The 17,514-nt window shown below is 43.1% G+C and overlaps 1 protein-coding gene across 1 annotated transcript in view; it reads left to right on the forward strand.

Moving 5' to 3' along the window:
* The window catches only part of LOC144129737 (MAM and LDL-receptor class A domain-containing protein 1-like), a 142,438-nt gene that overhangs the window by 113,243 nt on the left and 11,681 nt on the right, over positions 1-17,514 (forward strand). The window contains exons 49-56 of the mRNA XM_077663823.1: positions 1,915-2,065; positions 5,168-5,261; positions 5,801-5,911; positions 8,463-8,713; positions 10,663-10,894; positions 13,119-13,241; positions 13,732-13,868; positions 15,792-15,906. Of these exons, the coding sequence (XP_077519949.1) occupies positions 1,915-2,065; positions 5,168-5,261; positions 5,801-5,911; positions 8,463-8,713; positions 10,663-10,894; positions 13,119-13,241; positions 13,732-13,868; positions 15,792-15,906 (1,214 nt within the window). The remainder of the gene's footprint in view (positions 1-1,914; positions 2,066-5,167; positions 5,262-5,800; positions 5,912-8,462; positions 8,714-10,662; positions 10,895-13,118; positions 13,242-13,731; positions 13,869-15,791; positions 15,907-17,514) is intronic.

Consider the following 17,514-nt stretch of genomic DNA (forward strand, 5'->3'; position numbering starts at 1 on the left):
TAACCCAGTACGTGTATTTCACGCCCTACCAGGGTAACACGGAAACCAAATCTCGACTGATACGTATGTTTTGTGCAGGTGCATGCACGTGCATATCTTTTGTGTAGGTGCAAGCGGCAATAAAAAAATAAATTGCGTAGAAACGTTTTTGTGTACCGCTGCTTCATAAAAGCCTGGCCACCAACTTCTTGTAACGCCTGTAAGCATGATCTAATTCAGATCATCGGCAAGCGTCACGAGTCGCATGAGGTAAAGCATTTGTTTTTTTCATTTATTTATAGTTAGTTGCATAATTACTCCCGAATGCCTTTTAGAACTACAAAAGAATGCCAAACTAGATGAGTTGGAGTGGGTGCGCGGCGGTACTGCAGCGCGAAGAGACGAGGTGACCGGGAGGAAGCTCCCGTGTGAGCTTTCCTTCTGTCGCATGTTCGGGCTACTGTTCAACCATGAAACTCCTGCACTTACCCCCGTACGTTGTTGTTTTTTTTTTTTGCATGCTGAATACGCTTTTGAAAAATAATTATGGCTGCGTTTCGGAGCTCGCAGTGCAGTGTTGCTCATCAAAACTTGTGTGCTGCGAGATGTAGTTGCTGCTGTTGCGTATCCAGATAACCTGCAGGATTGCTTGTGACAGATATATGCGTACCGCGGCTCGACAACTTTGCCGTTCTGACTCAATGACAAATTTGCATGAATTCTGGCTCCATTACCGATCGTCAGCCATGACCAAGCACTCATGATTGCAAATGTTTGCTTTGCTCAAGTATGCTAGGCTTATATAATCGGTATTTTTGTTCAGTTAGGTGCAGCTGCATGTGCTGCGCGCTGATGAAGGATTAAGAGAATTGCTTGTGCTGCCATGAGGTGTAAGCAGTCAGGTAAAAGCCAAAGGAACACAGTGCGTAACGAGCTCAAAAGAGTTCAAGACTGTGTGTCTGAAATACAATGCTAGAAGTGGCCTTAGCTCAGCATGAATGTGAACCACCTGGATAAGGCAAAGAGTTAACATACAGGTGAGAAAGTAATATAACGAAAAGAGAAATATTGCCGCACATATTTTGTGCAGGCAGTTTCGGCATGCTGCGTACCACCAGATTGTCTGGTTAACGTGGAAGAGGCTGGGGGAAAACAACCGACGGATTCTACCAAGCTGTGTGCCGAGCGCTGTTCGAAAGAAGTACCATGCCAAAAGTGGTTAATATACAGGCTTCAAGCATTACACGGAACACCCGAACGAGAGAAAGTAAACGGAACTGGCAGAATATTACGTTGGTCTGGTTCGCCAAAGCGCGGGCCGCAGCGAAGCAAGCGCAGCCGGACGGCCGGCCGGCTCTCCGTGAATGGCGTCACTTCCGCCAGTTCTCCGTCTCTGCCGTCCCCCCACCCGGCGCTTCCGGAAGCGACGAGGGCGTGCCAGTGGCTGGTTGTTAAGAAGCGATTGCAGCTCTGTTTGCGGACAGAATCGAAAAAAAATTACACACATGATTTTCAAGGTCCTTTTTCCCAACCACAGCGTTTCATGCGATTCGAAAACCGTTTCAGGTTCCCTTTAAGGAAAGCCGATAAAAACAGGACGACATGAAGGATTGTGACAGCATAATTTAATGACTTAGGGCCCAGCGTGAGCACTTCTACCAGCTCCACTGCCCGCTTAGAGTTGTTCTAGTCCGTCAAATTATAAATGCACGTTGCTTGCGAACAAATTACCGATGACCAGTAATTTAAATACACAGTCTACACGGCTACAAGGAAAACAATACATATGGCCGGTCTTCACTACTGACATGCATGTTAGGAGAATTTTGCTCGAGAATTTCGTTTGCGTCAACTCTTTGACACTCATTTTTCGTTAAAGCTGGATATGACGATCTATCCGAAACTGTAAAGCACACGCTGGTGATCATGTTTCAGGTACAACATGTGGCACCCGAAAAGCGGTCAGCTTAACCTGCTTCAGCGCGTGAACAACGCATCCACAACGCTGCTGTGGACACGTGAAGGACCGCAAGGGAAGGCCTGGCAGCAGGGACAAGTGCAAGTGAACTGCGACGAGCCACACCAGGTGGGCTCGGGCTCGTCTTTTTAATTATTGATATCACCAAACAATACAAGCAGCTTCAGCCTAGCGTTTCTCTGTAGAAAAAAAAGTATACGCTTATACAAGCTGCAAATTTCTTATCAGTTTCTTACCTAATTTTATATCAAGATAGTACATTTCGCTATTTTCTTTCCAAGTATGCCACGTAATTATACACATCAAAGAACGTTCCCGGTTATCATGAATTGTGATCGGACAGCAGAGGAGGCTATAAAACGTTTTTATCTAATAAAACGCTTCGTTTTTAATTCCTTCAATGAGTTCTGACGTGTGCTTTTAGTTCTACGCACGCAGCTTGCCCGATTAATGAAATGACACTTTTTACGCTTTTTATCTTTGGAAAGTAGCAATGACGTGTTTATTTGCATGTATTATTTTTCAGGACAATGAAGGGCTTTGAATTTCGTAAAAGCCCAAGTTAATAACATTTTCGATTTAATTGTCATTCAAAACCTACAAATTTGCCAGCAGGTAATAAAAAATGGTTCACTTGGCCATAAAATGACGCGAGAAAAACGCTCATGATGGTAGCACATTAGAATCGTCCACTGCTGTGGGTGAAGGTACTCAGCGAAAATTGGTGCAAGTGAACGTTCGTTGACGTTGCGAGTCCTCGCCTGAGGACGCTTAATCAATCCGGAAACTTTATTTTTTCCTGATAAGAAACTGTAAAAACCTGCCAAGTGAATAATATATATAAATATAGGCACCTCATATTTCTATACTCATAAATTCAAACTTAGTGAAGAAAGGAAGGAAACAAGCCATGAGATTTTTTTTTAGTTACCCAAAAGAAAATTTTTATTTTTTTACTGTGTTCATAACCGTACCCCATTTTGGACACAATTCATCAAAATCAAAAAGGGCTTTCGGCACACACTTTTATTCACGTTCAGTTGAAGCTCGCTTGAATGCAGCAGAATCCTCCTCAAGTAACTTAATGGATACTTTCACACAAACAGCATCTAAGTAGTCCCTATGAATAAGAACAACAGCAGTTTCAGCACTGTTCTTTGCAGAACTCCTAAACCGGCACTGAGTTCCCTTAAACATTCATCATTATTTTTTCTTACTGTTCTCTGTTTATAAGGTGAGCTTGAATCCACCGGATATTATAAAAAAGGGCACCGATGCATCCCAACTGCCGCACAAACATCTACCCTGTGGTACCTTATCAAAGCCTTCTTGAAGTAAAACTGCATACGTTTGCTTGTCATGACATATAAAAAAACGCGCAAATTTAAGCACAAACCAGTCTGAGTGCGAGTATACATTACTAACCTGAACCAGTTTTGTTCTCGGACAAAGAGTGCGATCAGACTGCAACCCACTGACACAGCTGGTAACACTTTTTTAACAGGTAACAGGTTTCCAACAACTACATGTAAATGAAATAAGTCAGTAAATGTCAACATACCATTGATAGCCTTAAAGAATGCATTCTGGAGACAGTCAGGTTCTGGGGATTATTTAATGTCCAGCTTTAGCAGCATCGGCAGAACACCTGGGCTGGTAATTTCAACGTCATTGAAATTAGAACTTTTATTATCCTTTTTGTATAATATTCTGAATACCCCATCAATAACTTGTTCTCAGCTATTCTATCCGTCTTCATAATAATCTCATTGCCAACATCTTATTTCTTGCTCAGATTCAGTCGTATGATGCCCAAAATTGGGCCTGTTAGACTTTAGAAAAGCTGATAAAGTCGGGGCAATAAATTACTCACCACTGGCTCCATTTTTGCTCACAGCTCAGCTTTAGTTTCCTTAGAGGGGACCTGCAAGCTCTTTTGAGCAGCGTAAATGAGCTCGCTCAATCGTAGAATTATGTTGTCCTGCACATCTGAGCGAAATACTACACTTCTCCACGCAGCTGAGAGTCCACAATCACGATGTAAAGTCGCTAGCCCGTTGCGGCGACTTTTTAAACCTCGCGCCCTCATACTCTGCACGCGTCTGCGTATGTCGGTTAGGCAATGGCTATTGGCTAGTTTAATTGAGAGGTGATGCAGCTACCGCAGGCGGTCAGCCGCGTCGGATGAACGCGGCAGGAATCGCCACCCTTGGGGAATTCCCGTGCACGTTGACAGTGATGTCCGCAGAGGGACAGCGACCTCTGAGCGCGCAAAAAGTGACGACAAGAGGGAGGAAGGCGCGAAGACGCTGAAATTCAAACATTTACTGCAAGTAACTCACGTTCCGCAAAACGCATTCAAAGAATCCTTGGTAGAGGATATTTGTGAATCGCCGTCTCTTCATCTCTCAGGCATACCACAGCTTTAATGAAGAGCATTGTAGGCCACCCTCACTGCCAGTGGTGATGCTCCACGCCTCTTACAAAAAGTAAAGAACTTGTTAGTTTTATCAATAAATTTCAGTGTCCTTCTTCCCTTAGGTAAAACTCTGTACTGTACATAGCTCCAATGAGCGCTTTACATGGAGAAACAGCTCAATGCGGAAAGGAGGTGATCGGCACATTAAAAACTTTGACTACAGGCTACACCTATGCTGTTATCACTACGACAATAAATTTTACAAAAGTATGCCTCAGAGGCCGAAGTTACTTTCGTGAAGTGAATGAACAAAATGGTTACAGCAGGTCCTCACCATGTTAAATCTTTGAGTGGCTTACATGCTGCTTAAAGTCCACGGAAACTTTCCGTGTCGAAGGTCACCTCCGCAAAGTGGACCAAATAATTCCAGATTTAGGCAAAGGGCAGCTGCCCCCCCCCCCCCCCCTCCGCCCTTCAGCCCAGCCGTGACCGGAAGATTTGCGATAATGAACCGTGAAACCTTCCCGACTTCGATAAATCCGGGAAATGCACTACGCAAGTAAGAGAGCCTGTTCCAGGAGTAACTCATAAATCCGTCTAGGGACATGCACGTCAAAGAAGGCTACGTTATAGACCTGGCAAGGATTTGTGACAGTGGAGCAAGTACAATTTCTGTAGTGTCACTAGAGCATTTCTTTAGAGTTTAAAGTAACTGTATTGCTTAGGCTAGCATTTCTCGCGTCCAGTCGTTTAAATCTGCAACTTTGTTTTGTATATGTGTACTCTTTCAGTTTGTTTTCGAGGCCAAACTGAAAAGAGGCTCTCCTGGAGTGATTGCAATCGACCACCTCGAGCTCACAGACGGCCAATGTGACACTACAAAATGTACGTATTTTTTTACTCATGTAACTTGTACGAAATTTTGCAAACCTTTATTGAGATTCTTGAAAAATATCAGGGCACTTACAAAATACAGAGCGTCGGCTCAAAAGAAACAAAGGGATTGCGAATTAGGCATAACGCACAAATATACATACTGTATGGAGGATCTCACGTATTTTCAAAACCTTCTTCTGAAGTAGGGGTCGCTATTTAAAGACGTAGAGTTTCTCATGAGTAGTTCAGCACCACCGCACTGCAATCTATTATCGGCACTTTGATCTCCGGAAATGTGTAAATGTTGCCGTGACGATTCAAAGATCTGCAGAGTGTTCCTCAGCGACCGCATTTGGTAATACGGACGCAATCACCGCTGAGGAGCTTCCGTTCAGTGCAAGCTAAAGAGAAAAGAAGAAGCACTTGCGCGGGAGGGACCTCTAAAGTTGTGTCATTGCACTCTTAGGAGAGTTCAAGCATCGGCAAGTTTATCATTAAGTTTTTAGCCTGTACCTTATTGTCCTTTCTCTCTGTTCATCTCGTGGCAGTGTGTACGTTTGACTCCGGCACTTGTGGCTGGCAGCTGCACAACTGGGAAGTCTTAAAGGGCAACAACGTGATGCTGCCTGCTATGGATCACAGTAGCGGAGGCCCTTCTGGTGAGATGCAATGCTTACGTAAAGAAATATCATCTTGCTTTTTTTTCGCCCGTAACAACGCCATTTATTTCATGAAGCTATAGCCCATTTTCAGAAGCACCGCAACCCTCTACGGCCATCTCTATATATCCATAGCAGTAATAAACCATGTAAAACTTACTACGCGGCGTGTTTTTGCCATTAGACACTAAATCATCACCCCCCGCATTGGCTGACAGTCTGCTATAGCTGCCGGAACCTCCGATAAGACGTTTTGTCTGCACAGGACATTATTGTCGTGATAATTTGAAGTCCGTGAACAATTCGGCCCACACTGTTTTTGAGACAGTGCAAAGCAGATGCATACGACAAGGCTAACGAAGTAGGGACTGGGAGAAATTTTATCAGTACCCGGCCTTTCTTCTGAAGAAAAATGATAAATATCCGCTGTCAAAAAATAGGCTTTACCTATTGTCGGCGTGTTTTTCCGGGTACCACACAACAAAGCTAAAAAAGCGCAGTAGAGAGTGGGGTGCAGATATTACTATTCTCGTGTTTACGGCTGTTGTGAACATTTAGGCGACATGCCTCACGGTGTCTGAGCAGTAATCCAGCAATGGTGATAAAAATGGTGTCCGTCCTTCCGAAAGCGCTTTCTCGGCGAACCTTCTATTAAATCGCCAATGATGGGTCATCAACCTACGAGCATTTGCTCACCCACCCACCTCCAGTTTCCAAAAATTCCTTCCCCCACGCACAAACCTCCACCAAATATTGCCCTCCGGATGCTTCTACCCACCACCACCAACCCTTCATAAGCCGGCACCTATCACAATTCCGCAGTGAAAGCAAATTCAAAGGCGCAGTGTGAAGGTCAACAAAGAAAACCAAATGTAGAACCAACGCTCCCAACGCACATTAGTCACACCGAATCGTATCATCACCTGTTCACTTCTTTTACAAAACTTCAGAATATTTCTGAGCAAAGTCTCTCACTTACTACTCATGCATGCAAAGTGCCCTGCATTAATTGGCCACCCGGCTCCTGCAAATTCATCACCTAAAAAAAGTTTTCTCTCGCCTCGCCCCTCGCCACTTCGCTGTTACTGCACGGGCGGGGCAGAGACTGTCGCGTGATGTGAGCTTCACGTGGTGACGCGATTTGAATGAAGCCGCTTTGCGCGCCCAGCAAGCGCGCGATTTTCGAATGGCCCGAGAAAAGGAACAAATTAACAGACTCACACCTATGAGAATAATGGCATTTTCGGAATTCTAAAATCTGATACGGCTATTACTAGCAGTTGGCAACAAATTCTAAATGCAATCGGTAACAGTTAAAAAAGTTAAAATTTAAAATTTAGTTATTCACTTCACTAATCGGCATGATTCGCCGGTTTTTGACGCCAGCCAACACTTGTGTTACTGAGCCTTCTTTTTTTATGTACTGGCGGACTTCGCAGAAACACGTGGTGTAGATATATAGCTTTTGCTTTGCCTGGCCTGATGCGGAAACGCGACATAAATTACACATCTTTATGTTACTTTCAGGAGAGGAACCCATCTTTCGCATAAGGGTTTTGAGTATTGTAATTGAGAAAAGTTTAAACAAGTCCGCAAAATATTTTAAAGCTAGTTTATTTCATTGTTATTTTTATAATTGTATCGTTATTCTGTGAATCGTTATAGCTTGAGCGAACACTAAAATTTGAACATACTTGTCACAGAACCAGTGTAGATGGTTTGAACGATAATGGGGGTGATTATGATCGTCAGCCTGACTACGTCCACTGCAGGACTAAGGCCACTCCTATGTCTTTCCAATTAACCCTGTCCTTTGCCAGCTGCGGCACTGCTGACGAAGGGTGCTCATCACTAGCAGGTAAATTTGCGCAGCGATATTGAGACAATCGTTTCACATACCGCACAAAGGTAGCAAAGTTTGAAGTGAACATGCCTATTGTTAGCAAGCATGGAAGTATGATTCCAGAAAGATGGTTATGTGACTAGTAAAATCAGCGATCGCTGCGACATCAGCCGTAATTTTTTCTTCGTGAGAATGCCGTAAGCAAACCCCAGCGAACGCTGACGATGGCATATGAGGGAGTCGCGGTCTCCTCTGCCTCATTTCCTTGTACTACCCCTTCCTGAACAAATCTCATTCTGCGAACTCTCCACTTGAGGCCACGGGATGGAGGGTGTGCTGGACAATATGTATGCAACGCCTCATCCCTTCGCCGTCGTTGTGATGGAACGCAGGTTGTGTGCTAATGTGATCACAGCAGGCGCCCTCGCTAGCAGATCTGAATAACACTAAACATAGTAATTGCGGCTACATTATATATTTTAAGACTTGTTCTGAAATCATTACCTTCATAATATATCTTGCGAAACAAGCCGGAGCCACCACCAACCAGGTGCTGTCTTCATTACTAGCCGTTAATAAAGTCAAAGCACGTTGTTTGCCTCCTCCTGAACAACGCCAATATTCAGAAAACAATAATAGCCATTTGTCTTTAGCCCTAAGTCGAATAATTTGTTCTGGAAACAAGACTATCAAATTTCAATCCTTCAGGAAGCTTTGCCTTGGCGAAGTCTCCCAGTGGCCGCATGGTGAGCCCTCAAGGCTGGTACAACACATCACAGCCGAAGTGCCTCCGATTCTGGTTCTTCGTCGCCGGTGGCACAACCGAAACATTGAACGTCACTCGAGTGCTCAGTCAGGACCAGGAAGAGTCGGTATGGTTCGCAACAGCAGCTGAAGCAAGCAAGCAGCGCTGGTACTCGGCTGCTGTCGACTTGGCCTCCAACCATGGGGATGTCACGGTGAGTGAGGCGCGTTTTTCATGCCGTTTATATTAAATATTATTCAAATAGCATTGAAAAATACTGGCTTCACTATGTTTCCTACTAAAACCAGGTAGGAAACTATCGTCGCACTGCCACTTTCCTAGACTACAACAAGTCTTCAATTAAGAGCGAAGATTTTCAGTCAGGAATCCTTTTGAGTCGTTACGCAGTTTTTCTGCTATTGTATCTCCTTCCTACCCTTAGTACGGTCGTTATACATTCATCGCGAGCGGTTATTCGTTGGATTGTACTTCCTGCGACGGGGTATGCTAATATTTCTCTAACGCTGATTCCCCCGCATTCCCATCATAGTCGTCATTCTTAAAGCCTTGCGACCCCCAAACAACGATAAGTACCCTTTAACCCTATCGCTTCATACTCTTAAAGTGAACTTACTGGTCCCAACCTTTTTTGTGGCAATGGCATAAAACCCATGGCCGGTGTGAAAAAAAAAAAAAATGGTAAAAGCATCCAGAATGCAATTCGCATTGTATGCTCCAGCGAGTTTCAATACTTCCAGAAGATGGTGAACGGTAGTGACTGAGAAAGCAAAAATTCATGTGGCGAAAAATTCATGATGACAATTCTTACCATGAAGTTCCGGGCCAGAGAAGGAACGGCAGCTCGCCGCTAATAAAAAAATGACATCAATTCGTGGCCAGAACTTCTGATAAAGCACTGAACTCCAGTAAGCGGACATGACCTGCACTAATAGTCAGCATTGACGTGCTCGCGGAATTTAATAACGAGAAATAAAAGAAAAGCGGATCTGAAGTTGTACTTTTTCAAGCCTCGAAATTATTTGTGTTTGGAACGCACAGTATCTAAAAGAGTGAAAAAAGTTTTTTTTTTCCCACCAGTTTCATGAACCTGGAGCAGTATCTTCAGTCACTTATTTTTGAGATCTCTTCTTTTGATTGGTAGTTGTGATACGATGGCTGATACCTTAGGAAAGTACGTCACTTGTAGCTTGAGGAATCGAATTGAGCACTCATCAATCGCCTTTTACCATCCCCTTGCTACAGTCGCGAGTAGACAGAAATGTTTACGTGGAATTGGAACAACGGAGAGCATATCACAGTCTCTACCTCTGAGCAAGAATCAAATGCAACGGGTGTCAAAATTACTAAACTGGTAATTGCTACCTCGACAACCAAATGCGCCAATCTGCAATCTGTTCGACCACTAACACAGCTTATTGGTGTACGCTCTGGCCGCGCTGCTGGCTTTAGTTGGAGGTCTTATTGAATATGTGATGTACTGATATGAGATGGCTTATGTGCTCAAGCAATGCTCTGCGAACAAAGAAAATGAAATTTTAATTTTCTTGCGAACTGTAGAATCCGTAAATACATACAAATGGCATCGGCACAAGCACCACAGATAGAGCAAAAAAGCTGCGCTAAGATTTCAGTTCATTTCTTCCGCTTCATACAGTTTCAGAACATCGGAGAATCCTGCCCATTATTGCACGTAACATTTACTGTTAAACCATAAACCTTCGGTAAGAACCGTAGCCTTGCCTTGATTATGAATTGCTTGGTCGTCGTATTCTATTTTAATTTAAAATCAAAGGAATAGAAGGAAAACTAAGATGTTAAATCAAAATAGACAACGAAGTTATTTTATAATATGGGCAGTTAATAATTACGACAATTGAGAATTACAGCACGTTTCCTAAATTTAGGCATCTCACCTTCGAATGAAGATTTAAGATTCATCAAGAGCAGCGTAATATTGACGGGATGACACCGCATAGAATCAAACATTACTGCGCACATATGCGTCTCCTTCTCAAAGTTTTGTTAGTTTACTAACAATCTTGGGTAATCATGAACGCTCATGTTAAAATTGTGCAATCTTAGCTGGCTGATGTTCTGTTATAAACACAAATGGAATTCGATTAACTGTTTTGGCCTCCACAGACGGTGTTTGAGGGAGTAATCTCCGGTGCGCCAGGCACCGCCATAGCCGTCGACGATATCGCCCTAGGGGACGCTGCCTGCCCTCCCGCTGGGAGCTGCTCCTTCGAAGAAGATATGTGCAACTGGTACAACAGCAAGGAACTCAACTACGCACAGTGGTACCGAAGCCAGGGCCGAACCGTCTCTCAGTCAACGGGTCTCGACAAGGACCATACTTTGGGCACAGCTGAAGGTGAGACGCGCTTAATTTCGTGATCCAGGTACAAGGTCTGCTATTCTTGAGTTCAAAACCATGCATGAAGAGGCCTTTTCTCTGCAGTTGGTGCTGTCAGGCTGATGATGATGTTGATTGTGATGATATTTATCTAAACAGTACGATGAGATAAATGCACCTGAATTGAGTCTAAAATTCATCTTCGCCGTGGCGGCGTAGAGGCTGTTGTGTTCAGCCTTTCAGCCCACTGCCGGGGGATCAGTTCCTGGCCGCGGCGGAAGAATTTTGATGGAGGCGAAACGAAAAACGGCCTGACACTGTGCGATGTCACTGCACGCTAAACGACACCAGGCGGCCGAAATTAATCTGGAAACTTCCACTACAGCGTTGCTTATAACACACATACAGCTTAGTGACGTTGAACGCTGCAAACCGCTATCAACAGTGAGGAAGCGAACTTTCGTGTTTTAGCTGCGTACAATTCTATAAACATTTTGTAAATTAGAGCTCTTTCTCAGTCAGTATATATTGAGATGCGGGCTATAGTCGAGACAAGAAATGGTTCACCTAGCAAACAAACAATTCCCGTCACCGCAATCAAGCGCACATCTACATTTTGGCCTGTGTCGAAGATCAATAACATTGTTGGAAGTAGCGCTGTTCCTCTTCTGGCAACTATCAGGGTGTTGTGTTGAAAGAAACTTAACATATGTTCTAGCTTCCCTAGGATCGCATCATTTTTAGAGAAACAGTTCTTGTGAGCTTTTTCTTACCGCAAAATATTTTTTACATTTATAATATCGCATACGTGCTACTTATGCTATTACTCCTGGCCTCTCTAGCACACTTACACTGGTTTGCCTGCTCCACTTCATTTTTGTTTTTCTATCATGCATCTGGCATTTTTTAATAACTGCTACTATTGCAAGCAGTGGTTCTTTGTCGCTTCTGAAATGAGGCAAAAAGCCAGGTACGCTCTAAGTTAAGTAGCGTGATCTCTCAACTCAAATATGTACGTTAAAATTTCACGCCAATACTTGCAGCACACGATTTTATTTTCTGATTTTTTAGATGGCTTGACACGTAAGATGAGTGAATCTGTAAAATTTGGGCAGCGCTCCACTGAGAAGAGGTAGTGTGCTTGGCTGAGACACCGATGCTAAAAAATGCAGCGAGACAATGCACATATTGCAAGAATATGCGCAAACTATGACCGGAGCTTGTTTGATCTGGCATGCTTAGCACTCGTCACTATTATGAGCCGAATGAGTACAACTTTGTGACAGGTTGATAGATAAACAGAGATAAAACCAAGATGAATAAAAAGATAAAAATAGGCGCGAAAGTACTGTGCTGACCTAAATTGACTAGTAGAGTGCGCTGTGTCAAGAGGCCTTTATACACTCTGCAAAGAGGAGCACATATCGGGCATATAAAAACTATTGCTTGCGATAAAACGAAGCATTTAATTCCTGCCAAAACTTTATCCTACCAGTTAGTCTTGTGTTTCTAAGCTTTGTGATCGTCATTTAATTAAATAATTGCAGAATGCTTATAGCGACATCTTTTTGGTTCTGCGTGTGTTGAGATGCAGGAGGAGTATTAATACCACCACGTGCACTGAGAAACAGTGCTCCAAGTTTACTTATGAAGAGGGCCAGTTTCTGCAGGAAGAACTCGAAGTGAAGGGTGGAAAAGGAGGCTAGTTGGCTGCACATGCCAAAGGATTTAACTCGCTACCACTAGGAAACTCTAAATAAAGCAAAAATGAAAACCACAAGACCAAGGCACTGGCTTTTGGCTTTTGTTTTGTGCCCTGTGTGCCCTGTATGCTTAATTCTCGAGAACGGGAAGAGCTTTTAGAGTTCGATTGTGCAAGGGTGAAGTATATGCTTGTATCATCCTAGGATTTCAGTTTGAATCATAATGGAGTAATTACTTATTAGCATCTAATCATGTGCAGCCATATGAGTTCAAATGAAAGATACAGAGCTTTCAAAGAAACGTCACAGTTGAATAAAACTCTAGCCTGGTTCAGGGCTCGAATCTGGAACCACCGCTTGTCTTCATCAGTTATATATTTTTGTTGCAACACCGTTATACATACCGTTCAATTGGAGGCCAAACACCTTGCATCGAATATGAGCACACCAAAGTGCAATTTCATAGTTTCCCAATAAGATAATATAGCAGCACGCTTTTCCTGAAATAAGATATCATTTCTTCATCATTTATTTTCCAGGATCTTACCTGCTCTTGGATGCCGAAGACATGGCTGACAACCTCCTTGCAAGTCTTCAAAGCCAGACACTCACTTATGGTCCCTTGGCCTGTTTTAAGCTGTATTATCATATGAAAGAACAATGTAAGTAAAAAACAATGTAAGCAATGTATGTGCTTGGTCTCAGCGATTTCGAAAGATAACTGATGAATCTTTATTTCACTTTCCCTACCTTGATTAGATTAAGAGGTGGTTTTCCAACGCTGTTCATGCAGTACACCTCAATAGCAGGATAATTGTTGTCTTTTCCTGCTTAAGATAGGTAACCAGTCACACTGAACATGAAAGGAAAAATCTTATTTGACCCGAATTTAGTCAAGTATTGCAGATAGAGCGCGTGTTCATATTTCACTTTCTGCCAGCTCAGCACAGTAAATTCGATAATGAACATAATATTTCATTCAAAAGATAAATTATAACTTTTCCGTCCTCTGAAAGGGAAATCGAGTGATAGCATTCTTATGCTATGGATCGCTCTATGCTACTTTATGCACTATCATTATTTGTCTTAGAAATGCATTTCAGAGGAGCCTGAAACAGCCTAAAATTCTGTTGTTGCGTTTTTCTTTGGCAGCAAGCGCATCGCTGCGTGTCACATTTATGGACGCTTCCGGAGCTCCAGCTGGCAATTCCACGACAGTGTCTGCAACCAGTCCCACTGGATGGACGTTGCTTTCTGTTGAACGCACTGACCTACCTTCTCGATTTTTCGTGAGTAACAGTAGCCACATGAAACAAAAACTTATGTAGGCCTATTACAAAATCGAACATAGAATTTAACCAATCCATTCCTGCACCTTTCCATAGTGTTAAGGCGCTTTCTGTCGAGAAGGAGAAACGCATGGCTCTCAGGAACAATTTAATTAGATGAAAACACCTGTTAATTGTGGGTTGAAATCCGTCTTGCTGTCTATACCTTGCTTCTATATTGATCTATTCGTGCTACTCCCAAAGGTATATAAAAAACTGATTAGTCTCTGAAGCTACATTTCATTCAAAAAATATTTTGTACTAGTCTTTTTAATGATTCAGCATGAATGATTATATTCCTTCCCAAAAGAGCGGATAGCAAAACTACATCTTTCTTTAAAATGCACCCACAGTTTTACCTTTCATCTTTATCGTGTGCTCGCAGTGTGACCAAAATATTGCATGTGATAATGGCCAACAGTAGATTTTGCAATCATGTAACCTAGGCAACTGCACTCAAGTAAGCTGGGAAAATCTTTGCTCGCACATGAAAATGCACGATACAGTGATTGCAATGACACAATCAGGGTTATAAAATGATAAGATACCATCCACAAGCGTGGAAAGCCGCCCCTAGCCGCCTTCAGCTAGCTTATAAATAGATTGTAGGCAGTACCTCGAAAATAAGGACGAAAATGCGATGAAAATAATGGTTTCTACCACATGCGGGGATTTCAGCAGAATGAAGAATATAAAATCTGCCTTTGTCAATTTTGACCGCCGGACAGCTTTTGTGGCGCAGTAGTGGCGATACCTGAAATTGCTGTTTTTTCAGATTAAGTTTAGAGGAGAACTTTCACCCCAGGACCGTTCTCTTGCGATAGAAACGTAGTCTTTCAAGGCAAAATGCAAGCGTTTGGAGAATTTCCCTTCAGGATCCCCTAGTAATCCCCTTTTGGAGCGAACGAATAGTGCACGAGAATTTTAGCTTTCTTTCATTTCGCCCACAGCACATAGCTTCTGCAGTTAGATGTGATAATTTCTTTCCTTTTTTTCCGAAAAATGTGCGGTGTCTGGCGCCTCACGCTCATCCTTTACAAGACTCTCTCTTTGTTCGAGGAGCACGGTAGACTGACTGGCTACTTCATTATTATATGTTGCACAACCATGCCTTGTTCCCCCAAATATCTGTCTGGAGTAATATGGCCGTGAGCTGGGAAAAACATTGCTGCGTGACGACTTCAAAAGATATGAGATATCCTCGGACGTTATCAAGGCCAAATATGCGAGATATATTTTAAATTTTTGGGATTCAAAAGAGTGGGGACGAATGCACGAGTGCGCCCCTTACATCGCAATTAAAACAAAATTTTCGCACCCTCTGACATAGTTGGATTGCAGATTATTTTCTTTCCTTGAATGTGGCTGTATATTGCAGGCTTTCAAAATACAACACATGGCTAATATTTTGCGTCTTGTCCTCTTGTGTCCAACATGTTTTCACTATGTCATGTTGCACAACATTTTCGCTCACTTCAAAGCGTTGATAGCAGTGGAATATTTAAACATACGTAAAAATGAAAGGCACGCCCACACACGAAAATACTTTGATCGGTTCTCATTTTTTAGGCCAGTCGATATAAAAGAACGTCAGGGTTTTTCACTCACTTTGTGTATGACCTCTCTATGTACAGGTAATGCTTTCTGTTATGCATGGATTTTACACAGAATATACACACTGATTAGGATTCTGAAATCATAAACTTAGAAACTATGCGTGAAATTTAAGGCGCACAAATACGCACACAAAAGTTCCATCCAAGACACCTTTGAGTAGATATAAAAGAAAACATATTTGGTACCACTTCGTACTATCTTGCATTCATTGAACAATATTTATTATTTGATGTAATCCCCACTATGCCCAATTTTCAAACCATTCAGATTGTAATCACGGGCAAAACTGGCAAGGTTCCAACTGATGTGGCCATCGACGATATCGACGTACGCCCGGGGAGGTGCAATAGTGCCCCACCTGTGACAGCCGCACCACCACCAGGTATGTATGCGCAACACATTTTGGTAAGGTTAGCGTTCGTATTTAAACTGCACCAGAATAATCGTTCTAGTTTTTGTTTCGAAGTTCAATATTTTGTGCATACTTCACCGTTTAAAGCAGAGGAAAACACATATTGGTCAAGATATTTGAACGCCAGCTGCTGTACCTAACCACTTCAAATTCAAGGTCATTAAATTTGCTCTTCACTAGGCTCGTTAACATGAGTCCGTCGGGTACAGTCCGTCAAACAAGCACAGCCTAAAAAGCCAGCTGTAAGGGCTTTTACACATGCTATTTCCAGCTGTTTTTTTGTGTGATTCTACAATGCCTAGCATCCAATCTAGAAAGCAGAGCAGGGGACCATTTGCCGCGATTAGCGTTTAGGGCTCAGATTTTAGGAAAAACCGCCTACCCAACTTCACAAACCTGCATGAACCTCGCCGCGGGAGTGGTGCTTAGTGTATAAATATCGTGTGGCTGGTTAACTAAGGCCCATATCTCAGTCCTACGTTTGCTTAAGTAGGCCCCTTAACGCGTTATGTGCCTCAAAGAATAAAGCTCCAGAACTAACTCGGCCCACTTTTGGCAGGTTCTCTAAGCGCTCATATACGAGGCATACGCTGCTTAGATTGACAAGGCGAGTTAATTTTTTTTCAATTTTTCTTGTGTCATTTTTTGCTATCAGGTACAACGATTCCGAGCTGTCTTCTTTTCCCCACTTATGTTTTTATATGTTCCCGGGTTCGAACCCGAACGCGGCGGCTGCGTTTTTTGGGAGGCAAAACGCTAAGGCGCCCATCTGCTGCGCGATGTGAGTGCTAGATCCCCACGTGGTCTAAATTATTCCGGAGCCCTCCACTACAGCACCTCTAAATCTTCCTTTCTTCTTTCACTCTCTCCTTTATCCCTTCTCTTACGGCGCAGTTCAGGTGTCCAACGATGTTTGAGACAGATACTGCGCCATTTCCTTTCCCCCAAACCAATTATTATGTTTTTATAAGTTTGTCATCACGTACTCGTGTTATCTTTGTTTTCCCCACTGGAATGGAATAAAGTCTTTGTTGGTAGATTCCGCTTAACCGTACGCGTTGTCTTTAACTCTGTACTTGTCAACTTAAGCAGTGCACGTCTTGCATATGATCAAATTTTCCAACTAGCCCCATCCCAAGCACTTCTATAAACGCCACTAATGTCATGCCATGGCGGTGTGGAATCGCGCCGATACGAGCTCATTGGCGATATTGTCATGGAGCAAGAGAAGAACAGGTACCTAGCTATTAGGTTATAAGAAAACTGTACTACCTCTTCTGAAGAGACCCGCTAATGGGGGCACTTCATTAATTATTTAATGGGAACTTAGTGGAGCCATAAAAACAGCTCTACCACAAGCGGGCACGTTAAGAAAAAATTGTAGTACAGTTTCCCGAAAGAAACCATCACGTAGAAGGTCGATCAGCAAAAGCTGTTCAGGGCCCACATAGTTTAGACAGAAACGCAGCTTTACATGCGCTTCTGCGGAAAGTTGTTCGTTTGAAGCCCACCGCCGTCCGTCTACCGGTAAAAAAAAGATACCGCCGCCCTTGTTCCCCAGGTCTGTGCATTGGAAAG

This window comes from Amblyomma americanum, chromosome 4, assembly GCF_052857255.1.
Source record: "Amblyomma americanum isolate KBUSLIRL-KWMA chromosome 4, ASM5285725v1, whole genome shotgun sequence".
Taxonomy (NCBI): Eukaryota; Metazoa; Arthropoda; class Arachnida; order Ixodida; family Ixodidae; genus Amblyomma; species Amblyomma americanum.